A 24,605-nucleotide genomic window follows, 5' to 3' on the forward strand; every position below is an offset into this window, starting at 1 on the left:
CGAGCAGCAATTCATAAGCTTGTTCATTATTTGCTGATAGCAAAGGTCAACCTAACAAGTTTTTATATATTGAAATTTATTATTGCTTCTTATCATCCAAGGTATTGTGTAGCAATATAAACCATTCGTTATAATCTTACTGCAAACGTCGTCCAAGACATTGTATGGTACGGGTATGACCACTTTGTGTCTGTTATTGAGAAATGTGGAAATGGAGGAAAAGGTAATACCAAGGAATAATTCCTTTGAATTATATTAAGTAATTAATGAACTTATTCAATTGTCATTTACAGCATAAACTCATGATTCTGCTGCTGACTTAAAATCAAGAGCCACACTTGTCTCCAGTTCCCAATGTGAAGATCCAGCGAAAAGTAATGCTCACACAGCAATTCTTCAAATAACACTATTAAAGTTAATTAACGACTTGTATTGTTATTTTCCGCACAAGATCTAACCTCGGCTATTGATCAACAGACAACAGTATAAGTATTAAGGTCCCAATTGGAATATGGAAAAAAAGTAGTTCTAACGGAAAAATTCTTAAAAAAAATATGATGAAATTAATAAGTGTATTATCTTGTTATTTGCAGTACAAACTCTTACCTCTACTACAAATCCAGAGCCAACAGCCCAAGTTTTTCGAGAAACGAAACGACAAACAGTGGCATTGGCAAATCTGCCTTAAACAATCTGCATTAAAAGGTAGGTAAAACATGCTATATCATTTTAAAAATTTAGGTTTGATAAGTTCTAAAAAATGTGGTTACACATTTTCGTCGTATTTCTTAAAGCAGTATGAAATAGTCGGGGGAAAAAATAAGCACAAACGGGAAAACCACCAAACGCGAATTTCTTTCCTCTCCTTCTTCGCCAGCGCAAAACACAAAGAAAATCCCAACTAGCCAAGATTACGTTATGTTGAACAAACTTGGAATAGGTCTGAAGAAGTTTCAGTTTTCATCGATGCTACTGCAAAAGGATTGCTGGATGCAATTATCAGGTAAAATTCAATTTAGGCCTACCTGCATATCTCGCACTTACAATAACAATAATGATGTATGATACGTTATTTACAGCACGTACCCACGTTTAGCAGGACACCAATACTCCTACGGGAATTCGTTCCGCAACACTTTGCCTGCTAATTTGTTACTGGATATGTCGTCGGACATGGCCTATGTTCACGTAAGTGTTGTTATTTATTTTTATTTCCTTTTTTCTGTTCTAGCCTTTTGTTTTTAAATTGTAATGGAGAACCCATAATGCTATTGGAAGCATCATATACGTCATGCCCATCGGTCGGAATTTTGAATTTGATATTGTTTTTAAATTGTAATGGAGAACCCATAATGCTATTGGAAGCATCATATACGTCATGCCCATCGGTCGGAATTTTGAATTTGATGGCGCTGATATGAACGCCTAGTTCTGTGGGAAAAACATCTGTCATCTTCTGAACATACCCACCAGAAGAAATGGATCACCCCCTTCCAATTTCGCTGTTTTAACACGCTTAGAATAAGGCCCATCGGTGTCTCGCGCCGGAATTTTTTTCGTATATAAATGTTGGATGCAAAATTCTCGGGTTTTTTCGCATTAGATAGATAAAGTAATTTTCCTTATCTCGAATTTCTTATGTAAAATCCATTCAGGATTCTATGAAAGTCATGGACATAAAATATTGGATCACCCCTTAAACAGCTCGCATTGATTGTCCCTACCCGCGGTCTAGTCTTAGGATATAGGGTGGCAAAACAAATTCACCTATTTTTTTACCTAACTATTTCTTCCACATTTGCCACTCCATACCCTAAGGCTAGGACGCGGGTAGGGACAATTAATGTGGGCTGCAATCGTTCAAGTCTCTTGGTGCTTTTAATAAAGGAGGTGAAAGAAGTTTGTGGGGCCAATGAACTGTGTTGCAGAGAGGTGGGTAAGTATTTTCTTTTCTCTTAATTCCCATTGGATTTTAAAGTCTGAACTACACATTGGTACACATTGGTTGGTTAGTAGTTTGGCATTCGTCTCGTAGACAACAGTGAGTTAAGTCGATGTATTATGGAACACCATTTACGTTTAGTGCCAGGCAAGAAATCAAATTCTACCATCCTTTGAGATTAATATTATTTTTACTTACCCTAAAAATGGCGTAAATAGCGAAGGACTTGAGTAAGTATACGTGTAAATTTTATTTTTGGTGGTGATAGTGTTACATTAAAATCTTTATTGTAAAGGAAACTTGGTGGTGTTCTAAATCAAGGAAAGCGTACAGATGTAAGTTTCGACCAATTGCCCAGCAAAACGGACACTACCGACATGCTGCTTTCGACAGAGATAAGGAGATGGGATACGACCGTGTTAAAGCCGCCATGACACTTTTTGGGGCAGCATCTAGCGGCTTATTCCCTCCCTTCATCATTAGCAGACGAATTCCCTGCAAGGAACCAATGTGACAGGCGGCTAATTTGAATATGGGAAAGGAAAGTCGGACATTTCGCCAGATAAAAACACACAACGAAAGTTCTGTGACTCTGAGAGCGTTGAAAACTCGGAGAATCAAAAGGGGTCGATTTTCTGGAATTTTTGGCTTACAAATACTTTCCATTCCAGTTTCCATTGAATTGTTTCCAGGGAACCTGTTAGCTAATTATCAAATTTTATACTGCAAAATACCCAGCTCAGTTTACAAGTTGTTACAATTTACTTTTAGACATTAAACTTTCTTTTGTGTGTTATTAATTGGCGCATTGTCTAACTCTCCGTGACCATTTCAAATCAGACGCCTATAACAATGCTTGCTTGCAGGGAATTCGTCTGCTAAAGAGAAAGGGAGGGAATTAGCCGCTAGATGGAGTGCCGAAATCTGTCATAGCGGGTTTCCCTATTTCGTGTCCCATCTCCTTATCTCTGGTTTGGAATATAACCGCGGCACCCATGAAGCGGAACTTAAAAATTTTACTTTATTGGCGAAGGCTTTTCGGCGTGCTGCTTTAGAAGGAAGATTAGCAAGGCATGTGTTTTAAGACGTCCGTGTCGAGTAAATTTTTATACTAGTTCATTATTGATAAAGTCGCTGTAGTGTAATACTAACCTTATTTATACAGAATGGGGCATTGATTATAACGAAAACGTGCAACGGGCACTCTTAAAGTAGAAGTGTATTGTATTTTAGTAAAGCTCTAGGTAGTGAATTCGATTTCTTTTGATGCATTACTATCGACGGATTCAGCAAGCGCGCTGGTTTTAATCAGCTGCCCTGCTATGCCGTCTCTACTACGAGCATCATCGGAAATATTTTGTGACGCGACGTTCGCCACCCTACCCGTGGGTTTTTCTCGGCTCTTTACAATTCATGTATCGGCTAATGGACCCGTAGGAGCATTTTCTAAGCTTATTGCCTATTTTTTATTTATGCTTATATTACCTCCGGCAGATATTTCCTATGGCATACGCAAATGATGACGGGCAAATCTGAGTCTCTTTATGATTTGGTTTTTGCTCAGATTCACCGAAAACTGGACACCCTTATTCCAGGAGATGCCACTAGCGTGTGCCTTATGGTAAGCGATTACGAATTTGCAATTCTGAACTCCAGCAAAAGAGCTTTCCCACAAGGAAGAGCCAGAGGTTACTGGTTCCACTTTGGGCAGGTATTCTGTTTCTAAATACAAATATTGTTACTCGTAGGCTGCTTGACGTTAACTATTTCTGGTTGCTCATTCTAGGCGATTTATCGTCGGGTTTACAGCGAAGGTCTCCAACTTGCATACGTATATTAATACTTAACAGTTTCCTTTTTAATACTTCTAACTGAAAACTATTTTATTCAGCAAGCAAGGAGACAACGAAGACCTGGAGTTCGTATGCGACAACAAGTCGTTTGAGGGGCTCCTTTTGGCAAAGTTACCTTTAAACATTTTAGCTTTTGCACTGCTAAAATTTAACCTGGTATGTTTTTTGTTCATGTTGAATTGTGATTGTACGCCTTGTAACAAAACCAGAATAATGGATTGGATTGTTACTCGTAGGCTGCTTGACGTTAACTATTTCTGGTTGCTCATTCTAGGCGATTTATCGTCGGGTTGACAGCGAAGGTCTCCAAGTTGCATACGCTCGCCCAAACGTACAGAAAGTTGTAAAACTTTTAATTGCACTTGCCCTTTTACAATGCGAAAGCACTTTGGAGGGATTTGAGGTAGGATTTTCTTTATATATCCGCCAGTTCATTCCCGGAGTTATTTTGTTTTATTGTGGTAGTTTTTTTCTTTTTATATCATGAGTTTTTTTTTATGTTGAATTGTGTTCTATTCACTATATTTTGACTTAAAATTCTTATTACTCCCTATGTCAAGCTATATATTTATATACAATATTTGGATAAAATCTAAACTAATCTAGGCCCTCCGGTCCCGTCGATTGTTCTTTTAACAGTTAATTCAAACAAGTTCGGTGACTCTATACTGGAAGTTGAAGGCCAGAAAATTAAGGACGTCTTCATCAGAATTTTCGAATATTTTTTTAATTTCTGGTTGGTCATCGTCACCCCAAGGAAATTCTGCGTATGCGGTGATGGAAGGCGGACAAATAATGAAGTTGAAAGTTTCCATCGTTGATTTAACTCGCGATGAGATGGGCAACATCAAAACTTTTGGAAAGTTATTCGTAAGTAGCCTAATTTGAATTATTTTTTAAATATTTTTTGTCTTATTCAATTCTTTGTTAATTGTAAAGGACATTTACAAAAAGTTGAACGGGATGCTCGCATAGATAGCGAACTTGCAGCAAACAAAATAAACCATTATTTAGACCTCAAGTTCCTAATCAGCGTTACATAGGCCGCACCACGATTGCAAATCAAGAATTGCTGGCAAGTGGCTGCGTCAACGTCTTCCATTTCCTAGAAATGTGTTCCAACTTTTTCGAACCAGCACGCCAGCCGGCTGACAATCCGCCAATGGTACGTAATTAATACTTAACAGTTTCATTTTTAATACTTCTAACTGAAAACTATTTTATTCAGCAAGCAAGAAGACAACGAATACCTGGAGTTCGTGGGCGACAACAAGTCGTTTGAGGGGCTACTTTTGGTAAAGTTATCTTTAAACATTTTAGCTTTTGCACTGCTCAAATTTCAAACACTATACGCGAAGGGAAGCCAGCAGTCATGCACAGCTCCTTCTTAAAGGACTTACGCGAGGGCGGCCAGCAACTGCAGAGCCCCCTCTTAACGTCCTATCGGACATCGGGCCAAATCCCGACTCCCCGTCTGAATAAAGGAGAGGCCAGAGGTCGACTCACGTTCGACCTGACCTCTAGGGGAAAGACAGCAATACGAAAACAGAACATGGTAACAAAGTTAGGAAACAGATGGCAGCACTTACAAAACAGACCAAAGAGGGCAACAGTTGCAACACTCGGCCTTTCCTGACTCGAAGTTTCACTTTTAATAACAACAATAACATTTGAAAACTTCGAAATCACATACGAAAAATAATGAAAATGCGTCCTCTTCATCGTTCCCAAGGTGTTCGCTCACAGGTTCTGTAGCTGAATGTTGTGACTCGAACACCTTTTGGACTCCTCTCGTCGGATGGCAGCAACTATTACTTCCAGACAGCATTTTCAAAAGAGGTAAACCAAGATGGCGGCGTCACGGAGAGCAGAAATTTTCACCACTTACGCGGCGCGCGGGTCCGTGGTAGGCGACTTTGTAAAAGTCGTTCGATGGCCTGTTGAGATCCCTCTTCTGACACCAAATGTTACAGTTTCTTCCATTTATGTACACAATTACACAGCGAAATTACAACACAGGACATACAAAATACACACAACATAAACTATTTACAAATACACATACACTATACGCGAAGGGAAGCCAGCAGTCATGCACAGCTCCTTCTTGAAGGATTTACGTGAGGACGGCCAGCAACTGCAGAGCCCCCTCTTAACGCCCTATCGGACATCGGGCCAAATCTCGACTCCCCGTATGAATAAAGGAGAGGCCAGTCTGCCAGAGGTCGACTCACGTTCGACCTGACCTCTAAGGGAAAGACAGCAATAACGAAAACTGAACAGGGTAACAAAGTTAGGAAACAGATGGCAGCAATTACAAAACAGACCAAAGAGGGCAACAGTTGCAACAATAGCTAACATAGCCAATCCTTTTATTATTTAGCTACTAAATGGCCGTTAGAAATCTCACGCTTGTATCTACAGTATTTTCAAGGTTCATGAGTAACAAATTCCACCTGCTGGGATAGGATTTGTGTTAGATAGCTGGAAACAGCAACCAAACTGTTGTACTCTGAACAGCGTGCAAGCCGTTGGTTACCTTAGTAATATTACACAGTCACTGCATGCACACGATTATAAATTGAACTTGCTTTTTCGCATTCCCGTTTGAAGGGGTTCTTGGCTTAGTGTTCGCGGAATTTGCAGTCAGGCTTCTTGTATGTCTTAGCGAGTGTCTCTTTATAATTGGCAAATCGAAACCTTGCTGTTTACCCGCTAAAAGAATAGCTATTCTTCACTGGCTTGCTATCGTACGCTCGGCTTCAATTATGCTGCCTTGACGTCGGCGACTGGATTAAAATAACAAAAACAGATGTTGACTTGAATTGTAAGGTAGCCTATATAACGATTTCCTGTTCGATACTACGTTGGTTGGAATGGACTAGTATCAATGCTTATGTAAAAGAATGTACCAGTGGCCAGTGACCAGTGTACCAGTGACGTCCATCTAATTGCCCTTTTAAAAAATTACAACCAATCCGTTTTTGACATTCTACATAAGCAGCAACAGAAATAATTCTGTCACAAATCCCGAGTCGGAAAAGGCAACCACTAAGACGCCCGCCGGTTTGTTTGGTGACGGTATACAATAAGCGCATGGTTTTCTATTCGCGCTCTACCAGTTCTGCTACCATCGGTACAGCGATTGACGATTTAACAATTTCCCCTCATACGTCATTCTCAGAGGTTCTCACTTTGCGTCTCCACATAGTTCTAAAGTTATCGCTAGATGTCCTCAGAAATTCCGATTGCGAGTGTAGCCAAGGAAAGTAGGCCATGTCCAAGATTGAGGATGTCGATGGCCATCCCAATTCCAGTCATAGTCCACGTTTGTCTCTTTCTCTGTCGTCACGTTTAGAAGTGCCCGAGTGCAGACACTACTACATTGCTATTTATCCTGCAGTTCTGGTCGCAGCCAAGTTGCAACTCAACAAATCGTGAATTTTTTTCCCGACTGTGTACCAATTCAGCCTCGAGAACCGCCTTTTTGATCGGGAACAAAATTTTAACAGAGTAACAGAGTAAGCTTGTTGTGTCATTCAATTGGTTACTAGGCAATAAAGCTGTTGGTATTGATTTTTGGTTGCTCAAACTGTGAACGGTGAATTTCCCGTTAACCTCAGATTCCCTTAGTTAACCTCGGTTCTCTGTAACTCTGTTAACGAAAACGGAAAAACCAAGGAGAGAAATCACTGTAATATACTGTTTATTATATAGACTACTTCTTCTGCAAGGTTGTGCAATCCTGATAATTAATAATTTTTTTTTTCATTAGTAGTTCAAAAGAAGCTCTTCATCATGTCAAATCCGTCTGCTGATAGTGCTTTCGCCATGGACGACATTTATCGGGCCACAACAACAAGTATACCAAATGTTTCGCGAAATGTGCTGGGCTCGTTGAAAACCTTCGTTGGAGCTGGAGGCAACGACCCAGATGAGAAAGAGGCCTTCCTGGATCTTAAACCATTAACCAGGTTGCTTTGAATTTTTATACACATAAACTAGTTAATACTGCATTACCAGTTATATTCAGTTAGAGCCAAACTGTTCAGTATGCATGAACACACACATTTCACCTCACGGTATGGTTTTATGTTAGCATTTTCACAATATTCCCCCCCCCCCCCCCCATCTTTATACTAACCTTTTTAATAGTTTCACAATGTGTTAATATGTTTGTGGCATGTTTAAACTAATAATGAAGGTCCTGGATGTCAAAATGACAACTGACTTCTGCTTCCAGTGCGCAAGCAAACATACATAAAACATACAGCTTGATCATTTTGTGGTGCATAGATGTATTGTGGGAAATAACTTTCTAATCCATTCCATATATTGGGGATGGAAGAAAGAATTTATTTCTCATGTTTTCTGCCACGTAATTTAATCCTTAATTTTAGGGTACAATGTATGTTTGTTTGTTTTTTAGAGTGAACAGACATCCAAGTGCTAAAACATTTCCTCTGTTATTTCATCCGCTTTGTAGGTTCTTTCTAACCTGTAAGTTCCAGAAGTGGGGTGTCAGTTTTGTGTTAATTTCGTAATTTTTATCTGTAGTGTAATCCTATTCACAAAACATCTTGGAACCGTTGCAAGTTTTTCCCTGATTGGAGAAAAGTTATGCTTGTTGAAAGACAAAGATGTTGAAGCGATGTTGAATGACGAACAATGATAGCTCAAAATGTGCATTGCAGGCACAGGGCAAATGATCAATTTCCTTGAATGCATTTGTCATAATATGGAAGTATTCGGTAAAAATAGTTACTGGAGGATTACTTCAATTCAGGTTACTTCCTTTTTTGGGTGGAGATCCACGGCGGCAAAAACTTATAAGGCGACGGTGGCCCTATGTGATTGCATATGAAAATATGATAAGAAAAAATAATTTACGCAGCCACATGAATTGTTTATTGTTCTGTAAAATATTTATATTAGATTTCCATTCAAATTTCATGTACCACTAAAGAATACGTGACGCCTAATTTATATTCTCACGTTTATTGCAGAAGAGGCCCGCCCGCCGAAGTCGGTGATGATATCGAACTGAAGGCAGTCCAGTTGCAGTTCCCATCGGCTCGCACGTTGGATAAGAACAACTCTCTTTACCAGGTGATCAAATAACGTCATACCGTGTAAGTGTTAGAAAACTTTCTCGCAGCAATAGGGTCGCACATCCGGGAATTACACACTGATATTACTTTATCACTGCTGCATCAGGGCATAAATCTATGACAACTGACTTCACTGTTTAAAATTATAACTAAATTTACTAAATCTATGTATAGGAAGAACGGATCGAAACAGGAAGAGGCACACTGCTCGTTGCTATACAAGGCGATCGAACTCAGCCTGCCATGATCACGTACCACGATTTAGGACTTAATCGTAAGTAGCAAAGGCCATTTTTTTGCTTACCTACAAATAAATAGATAATATAATATTTAAAATTTCGTTTTATGTGAATAGATGTGGCCAACTTCCAGGCATTTTTTAACTTTTCAGAGATGCGTATTCTTGCCCAAAATTTTTGCTTGTATCACATCAATGCCCCAGGCCAAGAGGAAGGTGCGGCCACAGTACCAGAGGGGTGAGAGTTTTAAATTTCTGAACTTTGCAACAATAACTCAACGTAGTTAGGTATATTTGTAATTGGTAATGTAAAAGAGAGTATAAGGGCGCGCCATTATTCGGATACCAAAATTTGATCGCCTACGTTACTTCCGGTTTGATCAAAAGGTGGCAATCCTGTCAAGAAGATAAACAAGCAGAAAATCGGAAATTATAGCCCTTCTGTCTCCTACGTCCATTTCGTCTTGAGAACGGACGTAATGTTGAAATGTCCGATAGAACAGGTGGCAGGTGGTAGCTAGTTTTGCTGGAGCTTATAATCCTTGTTTGTTTCTACTCGAATTATACCTTTTCACTGAGATTTCTATTTCCCCCATTGTAGTTTTAACTTCATTTCAGAGGATGCCAGCTACATAGTTTCACTGTGGCTTGATGAGAAACTAGACCAGTCACATTAGAGTGATTTTCTCAATGCCAAAAATCACAAAATTTTGTTTTTCTTTTTATTGATTTTTTTTTTACATTTTTTCCCATGCATTTCACGGTCCTAAAAACAGAATTTTTTTCTCCGGGTTCTTTTGTTTTCCTATGGGTATTTCTCGTGGTCATCAAGATTTGCTAACTGGTTGTTGTTGGCCAATAACGAGGAATTTTCTGATCTTTTTAAACAGATATGTTTATCCCACTATGGAGGAATTAAGTGAGCAGATAAGTGACGTGATGCTATATTTTAATCTTAAATCATTCGTTGGTCTCGGAGTTGGTGTCGGAGCCAACATTTTGGTGCGCTTTGCTCTGTCTCATCCTGAGAAGGTAATTTGCTTGCAAGCTTTTTCTTGTTGTTTTGTGTGTTTATAATGAAATCTTTTCTAATGTTTAATTACATTTCAGTAAATTGCTATTTTGACGTTCGCTACTTGATGTTTGTTCCATTGAGTACTGTTTTCTTTGTCACGTATACCTTAGGTGGACGCGCTGTGCTTGTTGAACTGCGTCTCAACAACAGCCGGATGGATTGAATGGGGTTACCAAAAGTTGAATGCTAGGCACTTGCGTGCAAAAGGCATGACGCAAGGTGCCCTAGATTATCTGATGTGGCACCATTTTGGGCGAGTGAGTTCTACATCGTTAATAACTCGTTAACGTGTGAAATAATCATAAAATCTTTTGGAAACTAGTTAACGGAGGAGCGTAATCACGACTTAGTTCATGTTTATCGTGAATACTTCGAACATCACGTCAATCCAATGAATTTGGCATTGTTTATAGATTCATACATTCAACGAACAGATCTAAATATCTTACGCGAGCTAGACCCGAATCGGCGAGCGTCAGTCCGAACCGTGGAAGTGCCTGTTTTGAACATGACCGGAGCACTTGGTCCTCATGTTGATGATACGGTCACATTTAACTCGAGATTGGATCCATCAACTTCAACCTGGATAAAAGTACGCATGATTTATTTACCTTGCGAAATCAATATCCACAAAAAAACCTTTGCTTGAAGGAAATTACCAAACATAGACAACTCAATTTGCCTAACTTAGCTTGATTTCTGAAGCTCCAAGATTGTGGAATGGTTCTCGAAGAACAACCAGCAAAAATTGTTGAGGCTCTCCGACTATTCCTTCAAGGAAACGGTTACGGTAAGTGGACCGTTCAATTTCGTTTGAAATTAAGGAGAATTAATGTCTTGTACTCGTAGAATATTTAATATAGAATAAATATTTTGATGCCACCTATCTTACACTTATAGAGAAGGCATTTTCTTTTTCACTTCTATCACTAAAATCAGCTCTCCACCGTGGCTATACCACCGATTGGGAGTTAATGGTGGTGCAAGAGAATAATTTATGCCGTGATCTAGTTGATTTGTTCTGTTAAAAGCTCGTGAACATAAAAAATTTCTTAAATTTTTTATTATCGTTATTTATTTTTTTATTTTTTTTTTTTATTTTTTTTTTTTTTTTTTTTGTTTTTTTATACAATGTTTAGCCCTGAAGCTATCCCGGAAGCCGTCAGCCTCGCCTTCTGAAGGTACTTTTTTTCTTTAAAACGGTTTGAAAAAAATAGCATTAATCGCAATCACGTTTATGTATCGATATACTGAATGTAACGCCCTTTTCGTTAATGCTTAGTCATTGTTTTCGATCTCTATGTTGTCGATGGCCTCTCTAGTTCCTTCTCCTTCTTCGTCAGCGAACAAACTTTTGTTTGGAGATGGTATTCAACTGGATATTAACAATTGTTCATCTGATGTCGTTGCTGATATCCGTATCACCGAAAACCCTATACTGAATGTCAACGTTACTAATGCCACTAACGCTTGATTTTCGCTTCCTAATTATGAAGTCCAAACATTTGATCTAGTCCTTGCTTATGGTAATTAGAGAATTATATCGTCCTCAGTCTTTCCATAGTTTCTTAAGGTGCATGCAAGTGAAACCAAACGTTTCCATACGTCGCTTGTTTAGAAGAGTCGTGATTTAACTAAAACCAAACTTAATGCCTGCTTCATGTGCTATTTCGAATGTTTCTTTCAACACACTAGGTTAATGTGTCACGTTACTGCTGGTGGTCACCATAATGTTGAATGATAGCTGTGGTTTTACAATACCGTCAACGTTTATTTGAACACCCTTCTATTTTGCGGTCTTCAACCGACACTTTGGCCCGAGCTTCTTTGATGTCAATTTATTTGTTCGTCCTCTTTTTAATAGTAACCTACTAACCCACTAAATCATTTACAAACATTGCCCCTTTTTTGGGTTCCATTTAACATGATGCGTAATGTCACCGTTAAAGTTTTTTTTTTCTCGCCAACGTGAACGAACACATTATTTTATTTATTATTACTATTTTTTTTTTGGTATCATAATCGAGATCGACAATATTTCAGTAAAATTTAGTGTGACCAATGGTGACCCAGCACGCACACCTTTCTGTAGAGTCCATGTATTTTGGAACAATTTCTAACAGGAAAAAAAACGAATCCTTTCTGTTGATTTAAGTAATATGTATTAGGGTGAATTAGATAACGCAAAAGAAGTTTAGATTGTCAAATTGACAGAAAATCCAACAAAGGCATCGCCCTATGTTCTAAACGTTCGAAATTTTTACGTAGTTCTGATCAATATTCAAATTTTTTTCATAGATTTGACACGAATTTTATTTTATTTAATTTTTTTTTTGTTTGATGTGGTGGACATAGCCAGATTTGTCAGTGAACAGTAATCGGTGAAAGAGCTCTGAACAAAAATTGTTTGATTGCTAGCCATTGCCGTATTAAGTGCGAGAGACCGAAAAATGTTGTTCAGTTATGGTTTCTTGAGATTCGTTTCGTTATTCGTTCTATTTTTCTTCTTTTTTTCTTTTCTTTTTGTGGTTTCGTTTCGGTTTTCGTCCAGTTAACTAAAACGCGCCGTATTTTCTTTTTTTACGTATAGGTTTCGTTTTCGTTTTTTTTTTTTTTTTATTTAAAGAAACAACTTTGGCGAGGCAGTACACCTTTGGAAGTTTTATAATAGAAAAACCATTGCAGAAACAAGAGTTCGATTTTACTCAAAATCGTTTCGTCAAAAAAGTCAGTTATCGTCACTGTTACTTAAAGAGTCAGCGTTAGCACGGTCTAAGATTATTTTAAGTGTTTGTCAGAACTCGAGAAACGCGCGTTTTGCAGGAGATACATGTCCCTTTTTTTGACAGATTCTTTAAACAAAAATGTCTTTCCTGGCTGCTGGATGGCTTTCTTTTATAAGCGTAATGAATTGCATTGACTGTATGGATAAATTGATAGCATAACGACTGGTTTACTAGAAGAAGCTATTGTAGCAATGTAAAAAAAAAAAAACGTCAAAAAACACGTTTTTAGATGTAGTATCTACAGTATACGATTCTACTGCACAAATTGGAGTCACAACGTCATTCTCCACTTGCAATGTTTACCTTTCGAATTTTGGAAACGAAACTGCAATACCGACTTGCCGTCGGGAACGTTATTTTTTGCCCCTCTCTTTTTTGGGTCCTATGATTCCCGACAAAAACCGAGAAACCACGCCATCACTTTAACTTTACTATGCTGTTTTCCATAATGAACTGGCATATGTATGTGTGAGAGTCATGTTGTACATGCCGTAGTCCAAGAGATACATATATACATCAGAAAAGATCAGTCTAAGTATTAGGTAATACGTCGGTGCTTTGGGGTTCAGAGAATTATATGTTGGCTTTTTATACTATGCAATATTTGCAAAAAAAATTAAGAATCAGACCGTCAAATCTGGCTATTTCATCTTCGTTTTGAATTGGGTGCATTCAAAGAAAAAAATCGGCAATAAATTTCCCCACCAGCTGTTTACTAAAACAGTATTTAAATGACGACGGTATGCTACATCTATCGGGTACTGCAATTTGAAAGGTGAGGGTTGTTGCTATATGACGCTCAATGCCGTCCTGTCATGTTCCTTGTATTTCAGTTGCAGTGTTCTGACTAATAGATTTAGGTTTTTAATAGCTTTATATTCCACCGTGTATGTGACGTTGGCAATAGATACACTTTGCGTCCTGTGATGACCTGAGGTAGAAAAACCTGATCATGCAACAGGAAGTAATTACTGTACTATTAGTTACTAGCTGAAAGAAATTAGCTAATCCAATTTCCGGTCACGGTTGCGTTGCTTATCTAAAAGAGACACTGTAATCTTACTATCCGTAATATGTCCCTCGTCTGTTAACAAAAGTGTTGGTCCGGTTACTCCACCCTTCTTTTTCGAAAGTTTCTTATGATTTTGCATTTTAGCTTCTTTAATTTCTTTTTTTTATGATATACTCGTTCACAGATTTCAGTGTTGGCGGTTAAGATCCCCTGGCTACAGCCTAGACGATGTCCCTAGTACCATCTCCAAGATTATTGGGCGACATTTACAATTGTTAAAAAACTGATTCCACACTTTCATTTCAAACGTGTTCGATGTAGTAAAATTTTAATAACAATAGTTGTCTTTTCCGTTTAATTTCTTTTCTTTTAACCCAGCAAGAAAACGGGAATCCCAAATAATGATTCATTTACGTTGGCCGCCTTTCAAAATTATTTAAATGTGTTGCGTTACCACAGCATAAATAAGCATGAAGACAAAACGCAGGACTGTTTCAGAAATAAACCTACAATCCAAAACCTGTATTCTATACTACGTGTACCTGTTAACGTAGCTTGAAGCATCTTGTCGCTTATTCAATCGCCTAAGGGCCTTTTGTCTTTCACATACGGTGAGTGTTACCTAAAGGGTGGAAAAGCTTGGGTAAAACTAATCCGAGTTGTGAATTTTATCCTAACCCGTCGTAAGCGCAAAAAATACGGCACTCATAGAAAAGGGCGGTGATTCCATTCTGACCCTTTGAACGTAAGCGGCAGTAAACTTTAAGTCAATAAGTCATTCTTCCCCAAAACCTCCATCGGTCATTGCGACCATCTCTGGGATTTAAATCATTTTCGGTGGGTACATTCTTTATGTGTAGAAGACAAGGTACACCCAAAACATTTTGCTCAATGATTAGCCGTTCGTCTGACATATAGTACTTTAGTACCTTAGTGTTCGACACCGTTTTCAGAGCTTTCTAACACAGGCTCTTATGGCGGTGGGTATCATGCGCGCGCGGATAAAACAGGGCGACATAATCGGCGTATGTTAATAAAAACTTTGTCGTTTATTAACCTAAGAATAGGGTATTTGGTACAAATTTTTAAAATTTTTATCACCAAGTTTTTGCCTTATGAAGCAGAGGTTTTCGAAATCCACACGGTGGACCCGATTTTGTGCTTGAACTTCTGATCGGGTTCAGAGATTCCGCTTCAGAACTCGGCGCTGAATGACCGATCTGTTGAGCCGCTTGAATCTTCTTCTCGACGCTGTCCGTCCGGATTGGAGGTTGGTCCGGATTTTTTAGTTCCTTACGTTCTGTTCCTGTTTCACCTTTCGTACTGAGTACCTTCAGTTCACTGATGGGTGACGCTTCTATTCCCTTAATTTGCTTACTCTGCCTAGGCTCGCCAGGATTGATCTACTCCTTACAATTTTGCTGCTTACAATTGCTGTCGCATCAAACACGGTTAATTCTGTCGTGCCGACGAACGGTATTACTTCGGCAAGTAGCTGGAATTCAGATTAGACGTTTAATCATTTTCATCCATGCGCTGCATCAGGCACATTGGTAGCAAGCGCATTGCGTTGATAATTTTAGGTCTAGGTTTTTTCATGATTATGTACGCTTCAAAATTATCCCGTAGATTCAGATGTTTCCACTCACCATCCCAAGCTTTTGCTAATATCTGTATGTTATGTAGTTTCTGGAGGAACAGTGGCAGGCCCAGCAGTGGGCCCCTTCAACTATCCAGCTTCGACAACAGGCAAAATCATTCAAAACGGACCAAATTCTAGCAGGATTACATCTCTGTTACGTTACGTAATGTTGAAAACCTTATAGGTCTGTACGGGCGTTAGTCTATGGCCTGTGGTGACCTTCCTTTCTTTCTTTTTTATTACTTTGAAAAATCAGCTGCAATACAAGGTCAACACCGTATTGATCCAGGTCTCATCAATTGTAAAAATAATCATAATGTCCCATCAGTCGCTACTTGGCGACTTTGAGCAAGCGTTCTATTAAATTATATTTGATCGCTTGCTTTGTGTAAACTTCATCCCGGTTACTAATTTGGAATTACAGCATCTACATTTTCGTAACATACAGAGTATTTCCCAAACGTGGATATCAGGCAAACAGAAAATAAGTAGAAAAAAAAACGTCATCAATTACTTTTGATTGTGGAAAAAAAAATTGTGCACTTAAAAAACGGGACATAAATCAGTGTATCAGTGAGCCATAGAATTATTAAGGAAGCACTAAAAGTTGGGCTACATCCGGATAGTCGTATGTACGTTTAAGCAAAAGATCGATAAGTTTTAATCCGGAAAGGCTTTGTAGGCCGGGCATTATCGGAACAAGTTGTAGGCAAACTTCAACAGAGTGATTTGGATCAATCTTTTCAAGTGGTCGATTTGATATACCAGTCCAGAGAATGGCCGGTTTCGACCGAATATCCAATATTAAACTCAGTTCGACTGGCCTCTCACTATGAACAAATAAAAAAAAAGAAAAGAAATGTTAACTACTTACTCGCCTTTCTTTTAAATGTGTAATTGTTCATTTATATGAATAAATATAATTTTCTTTACAAATAATACATTAACTGGACTAGGACGAATAACGTATGAACGCCGGATTAAATACATCCGTTGTGGGGACCCTACAAGCCGGTAATGGAGGTTAAGTAACAACGCTTCGTTGCTCAGCTTTAAAATTATTCATTAATCTCCTCTGAGGTACACACATAGTTGCTTATGTAGTAATAAGTTCTTTAAGAAAATTCATTAGCCACAAATAAAATAAAGTAAAATCAATAAATAAACGAGAAGATAAAATATTACAATGATAATAATTAAAATCATTCTACTGAGAGCGAGCCGTTTGCAACAAAAGAGGAAATGTCGCATTCTTCAAGGAAAAAGGATGCGATAGTTCATACGAGTCATAGTCCTCCCCTTGGCTATTAAATTCTATTGCTTGGTTGTACTGGCGGAAAAAACTGTACGCAAACGTGATCCAAAGCCGACAAGATGTTCGATTGTATCAGCTTAAATTTAAAAAAGTTTTTTTTCTGCAAGTGCAGGTAATAGGAAATGATCCTAGTTTACGAAACTTTCACAATTTTCCTCTACAAATTTGGTATACAAGTCGCGCATACTTATGTCCTCTATCTGTGTTGAAAGATAAATTCGTATCTGTTTACAGCGTATGAAAATGTTGTTTTTATGAGATAGGATTACACATGCTTGAGAATAGGAGCTAACTGAATTTTTGTGTGCGTAGTTTTGTAATATAGGAGGCATACAAGAAAACTTAACTTACCTAGTGTTTGTTATTTTGCAGACGAAACCGATTGCTTCATACAGCTTTACCGGATTCGGAAGCTCTTGAATCGTTAAACGCACGTCGCCGTAGTTAGGAACCTAAAATATTCATTATTCGAAAATAAGACTCTCTTACTAATGGGCGTATTTTAATTCAACAAAATAATTTCGTTCACATTAATTAGATGGGACTATTTTTTTGGTGGAAACTCGGTATGAATCGATTTTTAGTAGGAATTAGGGTTAAAAGCTTTTAGCCACGTAAACTGTCGATGTCCGTAATAGTCACACGCGCAGAATAAGTTTTTTTTTCTATTCAATTAGAATTCTGAGGTTCTTATAAAAGCCTCACTTCAGACTCAATTAAAAGCTGCAGGAAAAGTTGTCTATTCTCAATCCGCGCGTTAAAACGATTAAATTTCAAAAATTGTGCGACTTAAAAGAATTTCCAAGAAATGACCATGATCTTTTGACCGCCTTTGAATCCCACCCTTCGAAATAAACACAAGGGCAATACGTTTAAAGCATGCAAACACGTGAGAGGAAAATTCAATAACTTACCATTCTTTGTAGCTGACTGGTTTGCAATCGTCCACGATCGCCTATCGTAGTTCTCCAGGTTAAATCAAGTTTTCCAATGTTACTTTCTCCTCTTAGCAGTCGAAGGTTACTTCGCACATCCTGCTTTGGCTTCGAACACAACATGGTTCAAACATTTACATTTATTCGCTATTTCCTTATTGCATTAACTCTTTCAAAATGGTCACTACTTCCACTCTTACCTTCAAACAATGCAAATATTGACGAATTTCACCAGGCTGAACAATGTTTACAATCCCACCAAACAGGTGTGATGCATTAGACCATGAAGTGCCCCAACCAGTTTGTACTTGATTGTGATAAGGAGAAGAAACAGTTTAGGTTATTGGATGTGATTTCTTTGATTTGTCAGGCAAACCTTCGAAGAGACTTGATGGTTCCATGGTGACTTTATCCAAGCAAAGTGGTTTGTCAAGGGTTGTGTTTTGAATTTGGGCTTCTAGATAGACATCGTCCGACTAAAAATTCAAAATTGAAGCTTAAGCTAATTTGATTAAGCAAAAACCTACATGAATTATGGTCGTGCATTTTGCCATTTGCAATTAAAACGACAATTGCGAAGAAAATCAGTCACATGTTAAATAATTAGCAATAACATAGACCTTTCAATTATACTTCGCCAACAAAACATGGGCTAGATGGGATAGATGTAAAAAGCAAAATGAGAGAGGTATAACGATGCACCGCAATTTATGATTGTAAATAAACAGAAAAGTCTAAGTCCTTAAATAGGAGTAAAAAAAGGAAAAACAAGTAATAGTTTTAAATAATCATTGATTAAGAATACGTGACGCTTGAATTTAGTAGTTAATTTCTGACCTACCAGAAATGTTGAATGAAATTTTGAGCGGAGGTAGATTAATGAAACTCTTTCTCTCTCTCTCTCTCTCTCTCTCTCTCTCTCTCTAAGAGCGTTCACATTATAATAAAACGGCGAAATAAGTACGAATTGTCGAAAATGTAAAATTGACCATCACGGAGAAAAATTTTATAATTTGATCTAGAATACTTTGTCTCAACTAATCGTGTAGAACCAGACGCGTTTTTCGGTATAAATGTTCTTAAAAATGGTTTGCTTCACGAAAATGTTTTCCTACTAATTAGCTTTTGAATTGTTAGTATTAGAATTTCTAGAAGTGTTAAATTATTTGTCAATATTCGGGTCACGTGACCGTGTCAGATGGCTGTTCCTGCACATGCCTTAACTTGATTTTTAGCTACGCCGCTCCGCATTTACTTCAAATGTCTATTAATATTATATCAATTTTGTTTGTGATCCAACTTCTATCGCTAGAAAAAACCGTACAAAACAACTATAACGAACATGTAGGAAAGGAGTTTCAGAGATGTTTACGTAGGGACAAGATAGCCCAGTGGATAGTTTTGTTGCATTAAATAGCGGATTCTTAAATCTGCCAACAAAAGACGAATGCTACATCGATGTTTGGTAGTATAAACTTGTTCAGTAGAAAAAATCGCCAATCGCTAAATTAAATCCTACCAACTATTTCCGCGCCAACAAACCTAACACATTTGTCTTTGTTAGAAACAATATTGTCCTCTGCCAAAAGTGAAAGTTATCCACTTTTGTCAAGACAGACATAATGTTCTCCAGTATATGAAAATAATTCCAATCCAACTGCCAAACATTTGAAATAATTAATAAAAACAGAGTGTTATGCTCACCTCTGCATTGTAGAACTTTGTCTTTACATCCAAAGGTTTCAAGACCTACAAAAAAAAAAAACCCCAATGTTATGTGTCTCTCTTAAGCAAACCACTTGTAATGTTAACCTGAAATTTATAGTAGCGGGAGGATGTCATTATTTCACCCAATCCTACTTGGTATGAAACTTCACACACTAAACTGAAATTTGGTAAAATTTAGATTAAATACAATAAGAATTTTAATCATGCAACTAACATATGTGTGCCAAGTTCTGTTATTTCATGACTTAGGATATCGTCAGTTGATTGTTGTGACTCAAGTTGATCGAGGGTTAAATTTTTTTTTTTAGTCAACGGTAGTCTTTGTGCAGCAGTCTGAAGATCAGCCTATAATAGAAATTACTGAAACCTTTTTGTTTCTGACAAGTTTTTCTCTCTCACACCTTGATTGAAATATTCGACACCAAGAATGACCCTACATTCTGTACACGAAGGTAGCTTTGAAAAGTTTCACCTAAATATATAGTTCTGAAAACAGATAAGGATAATGATTTATGATGCTGCTAGTTTATATATGTGCTAACCCAAAACTTTGTGGTAGGAGTAATCCATGTCTGGGTGAAAGAGTCATATCCAGATCATTATCCGCATGTGCTAATGAAAACCAGTCAGCTTCAGATAAAGGTTTTGTGTCAGTCAAATATCCAAATTCCAGATGATGAGGGTCACACTGCGTAAAAAGAGGACGGGACAACCTCATCACTAGAATCGAATGGAAAAGACCATTCGTTGACATAGAAGTGCTGTGACAGACAATACAGTTTGACGAGAAATACCTTTAATAGAAAGAACTTGATCAGCTTTGTTTTCCATTGCGATTAATCTATAGTAAAGTCTATTGAGTAGATTCTATTACAACGAAGGATTTCGTTGCACGATACCCTTGCTCAAACTCAAAGACCTTTTTCCTCTATTGCATCGAAATCTTTCGTTACACTAATACCCATACTTCAACATGGTCTCAGTACATAGTTGCAGATGCACTTTTTCTTGTGGGCTAAACGCGCAAGGCGTTATTCAATTGTTTTTTGGTAAGCTGTTTGCTTGTAATTTTTCCGCGCGGAGGGCGCGATTAACGTAGCTTTCCACGCGGAAGGCGCGATAAAACGTAATTTTCCACGCGGAATGTGGAAAAAGACCCTTAAAATTGTAAATTAAATGAGAACCGTCGAAGTAAATTTGTTTAACTTATCTTAGTTAATTTCTGTGATTTTCTATCTAAGACGGATATTAAAATTCCCTAGCTGCAAACAAAATTTAAATACTTACTTATAATTACAATTTTTTACACTTACTTACAATTTGAACTTGGCGCGGTAAGAAAATGGCCGCCATAATGATTTATCAAAAACCACTTTTTTAAGCGTAATTTTCGGGGTTAAATGTAGCATCTTAAAATCAATCGTTTATAACATCTTGTTCCTGGAATCACCAGCAACAAAAATATTATAATGATTTCATATTTTGACGAAGATTACACATCAAACGATCAATGCAAAGTTTCGTCTTTTTCACACACCCCCTCCCCTTTCTAAAATCATAAAAGCATTTAATAATTATTTACGAGGAAAATAAACAGTCAAAATTGACAAATTTTGACAATCAATAGCTCTTTTCAACAGCTATCTACTTCTATGAAATTCATGTTAAATTTTCGGAAAAGGAAAAAGTTTAAGCGTAATATCTATTTTTTTGTTTTTATCAGTTGCGTCCATTACAACCTTAGATGGAAAAACCACAAAAAAAATATTTTGCCTTTAAGATTTTTTCTATTTGAAAATGTGTACTATAATTACCTAAAAATGGATAGCCCTTACCAAGGGCTATCGATTTATATTATATTTATATTATTTATATATTAAATCAGCGAATATCGTAATTAATTTTGCTGACAAATAATTAAAAATTTGTTTCTCTTACATTAGTTTATTTCAATTACTACAACTATTGTACATATATATAATAGTAATAAATATATATTATAATTGTATGTATGTATAAATATATATATATAATTGCAATATACTGTATATATGTGTATTTATTACATTGTAGTATTTATACACATTATCATAGTATTGTAAATATAAATTTATATAAAACGAATTCATATTATTCGCTTCGAAAAAATTAAGACATGCGCTACACGCATTTTTGTTTAACTGGTTTAACTTTAACGGTTTAACCATTAAAGCAACCAAATCAAAGCCCTAGGGGCGACAACACACACTTTCCCCATAAAGAAAACTGTAGGCGCGATTATGTACTAAGTAGTACATATTGCCTCGCGACCAGCCTGGATTTTACAGTCTGCAACATGGTCTCACTACATATTGTTACGGAATCGCGATTTTTCAACGATTCAAACGTCTAGCTTTCGTATCTGTGTAAGCTGAGAGACGTTTATCGAGTCGAAGAGGGGAACAGTTAGTTCCTTGGTTGTACGGTGAAAGGATAGGTGCACGGAAGAAGCTCCTAGTGTAAATGGTTAAGACGGTATTTCTGTTATTATTATTATTATTCTACTGTATTATGTGAGTGTTCAGACCGTCCGGGTATTTATGTTGTTGGTACGGACGGTCTGGTTATTGTTTCTTGGTGGTACCTGTTCGTGGTACTGGAGACCAAGGTTGACAGAGCAGGACGTTGGTCAAGACGTCCGATCATGCTCGCCGTTTGTTCTTAAACTTATATAACTAGAAATATCTGTTTAAAGACTTATGTTATAAATAATAAAGATAATTAACTAGACGGAAACGTAACAATATGTACTAAGTAGTAGTACATAGTTGCAGATGCATTTTTTCTTATGGGCTAAACGCGCAGGGCGTTAGTCAATTGTTTTTTGGTATGCTGTCTGCTTGTAGTTTTTCCACGTGGAAGGCGCGATCAAACGTATTTTTCCACGCGGAATGTGGAAAAAGACCCTTAAAAATTATATATTAAATGGGAACCGATGAAATAAATTTGTTTAACTTACCTTAGTTAATTTCTGCGATTTTCTATCTATGACGGATATTAAAATTCCCTAGCCACAAACAAAATGTAAATATTTACTTATAATACACCAACTTACAATTTTTACAATTTGAACTTGGCGCGGTAAGAAAATGGCCGCCAAAATGGTTTGTCAAAAACCACTTTTGCAAACGTAATTTTTGGGGTAAAATGTAGCATCTTAAAAGTAACAGCTTATGACAACTTGTTCCTGGAATCACCAGCAATAAAAATATTATAATGATTTCATGTTTTCACGAAGATAAAGCATCAAACGATCAATCCATAATTTCGTCTTTTTCACACACCCCCTCCCCTTTCTAAAATCATGAAAGCCTTTAATAATTATTTACGAGAAAAATAAACATTCAAAATTGACAAACTTTGCATCAATCGATAGTTCTTTTCAAGAGCTATCCATTTCTATAACATTTGTGTTAAATTTTCAAAAAAGGAAAAAATTAAGCGTAACATAAATTTTTTTGTTTTATCGGTTGCGTACATTATAACCTTAGATCGAAAAACCACAAAAACATATTTCACCTCTAAGATTTTTTCCATTTGAAAATGTTGATTACAATTACCCAAAAATAAGTAGCCCTTACCAATGGGTATCGATTGCAATTAAATCAGCGAATATTGTAATTAATTTTGATGACAAATAATTAAAAGTTGTTTCTCTAATATTCTTTTATTTCAATTACCATAACTATTGTACATATAGATTATATATGTATAATATATATTATAGTATTGTATATATATATAATAGTAATATATATATATACAGTACCCTCCAAAAGTGTTGGAAAACTAGGGTTTTTTGGGGCCATTTAACATGGCGTCTTATGGCGGAAAGAGACTTGCGCAAATGCAAAAAGGGACAGAAAAAATGAAGATAAAAAATAAAAAAACGCCCAGGGGTTAATTAAATAATCCCCTATCTAGCGCAATTTTTTCAATTTTTTATCTATAAGATTGATTGACTAGCATGCTAGTCATGTATTAACCGAACACCGTGTTTAGCGTACGGGATACCTAATGGCACTACCCCGTTTTTAAAAAAAAAATTTTCATACAAGGAAATGTTTCCCAGACCTCGTAATTACATCAATCAATAGCATAGTCATTAAACTATATCCCCTTTTAGTAATATCACTTAGGATTAATTATTTTAGGAAAGGGAATTTTTTTAAGCGAAGACGGTACTAAGTTTTTCCCGTCAATAATATTTTGTCTTATTCCTACCTGAGGCGCTGAACTCACTACGTAAAAGCAGCCAGAAATGCGTCTTCTTTTACAGCAAACTATTAGCTGTCACAGGAAAAAAACATTGTGACAGCAGAAAGATTGATCGCTAAAAAGGATTGGATCGTGATCAATTTTTCTATCGGGATCACGATCGCGGTAAGCTTGGCTGGAAATTTGCTTTAGAACATACTGTGTTTTCTGAGTTTTCAATTTTAAAAAATTTCATTGAGTCATTCCGCTCTAAACAAAGAGCGCAAGCAGATGAGGGCTTCAAGAAGCTCTGGGCTTAGGCTCATTGGAGCAATTCCAAAAACATATAGCGGCTGGAATACCCAACATGTCTCTAGCCATGTCTGAAAATTTATGAAATTGATGCTTCCTCATCACACTGATGTTGAATAAGGTGTCTACACTAATGTTCGATAAGGCCGAACTTAGTGAGTTATATTTTTTTGGCACATGAAAAATCGGAATCTTTGCTGGATTTTGATATTCTTTTACCTCTGATAGTAAAATGTTAAATTAGTGCAAGTGCACCTAGTACGAAGAGACTACACGGCCAGTCGAAACCAAACAAGAACACCTTTGAAATACGCTTAGCTGCTAAACAACAGTAAATATGATGCCTTAGAACCCGATTAACCTACGCCGTTGGCAATGTTCGCTCACAACAATCAATGATGGGTGGTTGGTTTGAAATTT

The 24,605-nt window shown here is 37.1% G+C and overlaps 2 protein-coding genes across 4 annotated transcripts; one reads left to right on the top strand and one right to left on the bottom strand.

Moving 5' to 3' along the window:
• Positions 1-7,125: 7,125 nt before the first annotated feature.
• LOC130687597 (protein NDRG3-like) lies at positions 7,126-14,522 on the top strand. Of its 3 annotated transcripts, XM_057510772.2 has the most exons (12): positions 7,126-7,316; positions 7,419-7,489; positions 7,571-7,769; positions 8,802-8,904; positions 9,081-9,180; positions 9,262-9,382; positions 10,035-10,176; positions 10,330-10,476; positions 10,542-10,811; positions 10,925-11,009; positions 11,359-11,400; positions 11,542-11,777. In XM_057510772.2, the coding sequence occupies exons 3-12, from the start codon at positions 7,594-7,596 to the stop codon at positions 11,691-11,693; spliced, it is 1,338 nt and encodes a 445-aa protein (XP_057366755.1). In that variant the 5' UTR covers positions 7,126-7,316; positions 7,419-7,489; positions 7,571-7,593; the 3' UTR covers positions 11,694-11,777. The 3 variants fall into 3 exon arrangements, with proteins under 3 accessions (XP_057366755.1, XP_057366753.1, XP_057366756.1); XM_057510770.2 differs by lacking the exon at positions 7,419-7,489; XM_057510773.2 differs by lacking the exons at positions 7,419-7,489; positions 11,542-11,777 and adding an exon at positions 14,202-14,522 and having other exon boundaries at positions 7,130-7,316.
• Positions 14,523-16,211: 1,689 nt separating this feature from the next.
• LOC130687598 (trafficking protein particle complex subunit 13-like) lies at positions 16,212-20,600 on the bottom strand. Its single transcript, XM_057510774.2, has 11 exons — positions 20,432-20,600; positions 20,180-20,357; positions 20,039-20,123; positions 19,852-19,982; positions 19,722-19,794; positions 19,614-19,658; positions 18,286-18,385; positions 18,110-18,216; positions 17,889-18,017; positions 17,326-17,426; positions 16,212-16,489 (listed from the first exon to the last, which is right to left on the bottom strand). Exons 1-11 carry the CDS (start codon positions 20,466-20,468, stop codon positions 16,249-16,251), a joined length of 1,227 nt encoding a protein of 408 aa, XP_057366757.1. The 5' UTR covers positions 20,469-20,600; the 3' UTR covers positions 16,212-16,248.
• Positions 20,601-24,605: the final 4,005 nt, after the last annotated feature.

This window comes from Daphnia carinata, chromosome 4 (genome assembly GCF_022539665.2).
Source record: "Daphnia carinata strain CSIRO-1 chromosome 4, CSIRO_AGI_Dcar_HiC_V3, whole genome shotgun sequence".
In the NCBI taxonomy this organism is placed as follows: Eukaryota; Metazoa; Arthropoda; class Branchiopoda; order Diplostraca; family Daphniidae; genus Daphnia; species Daphnia carinata.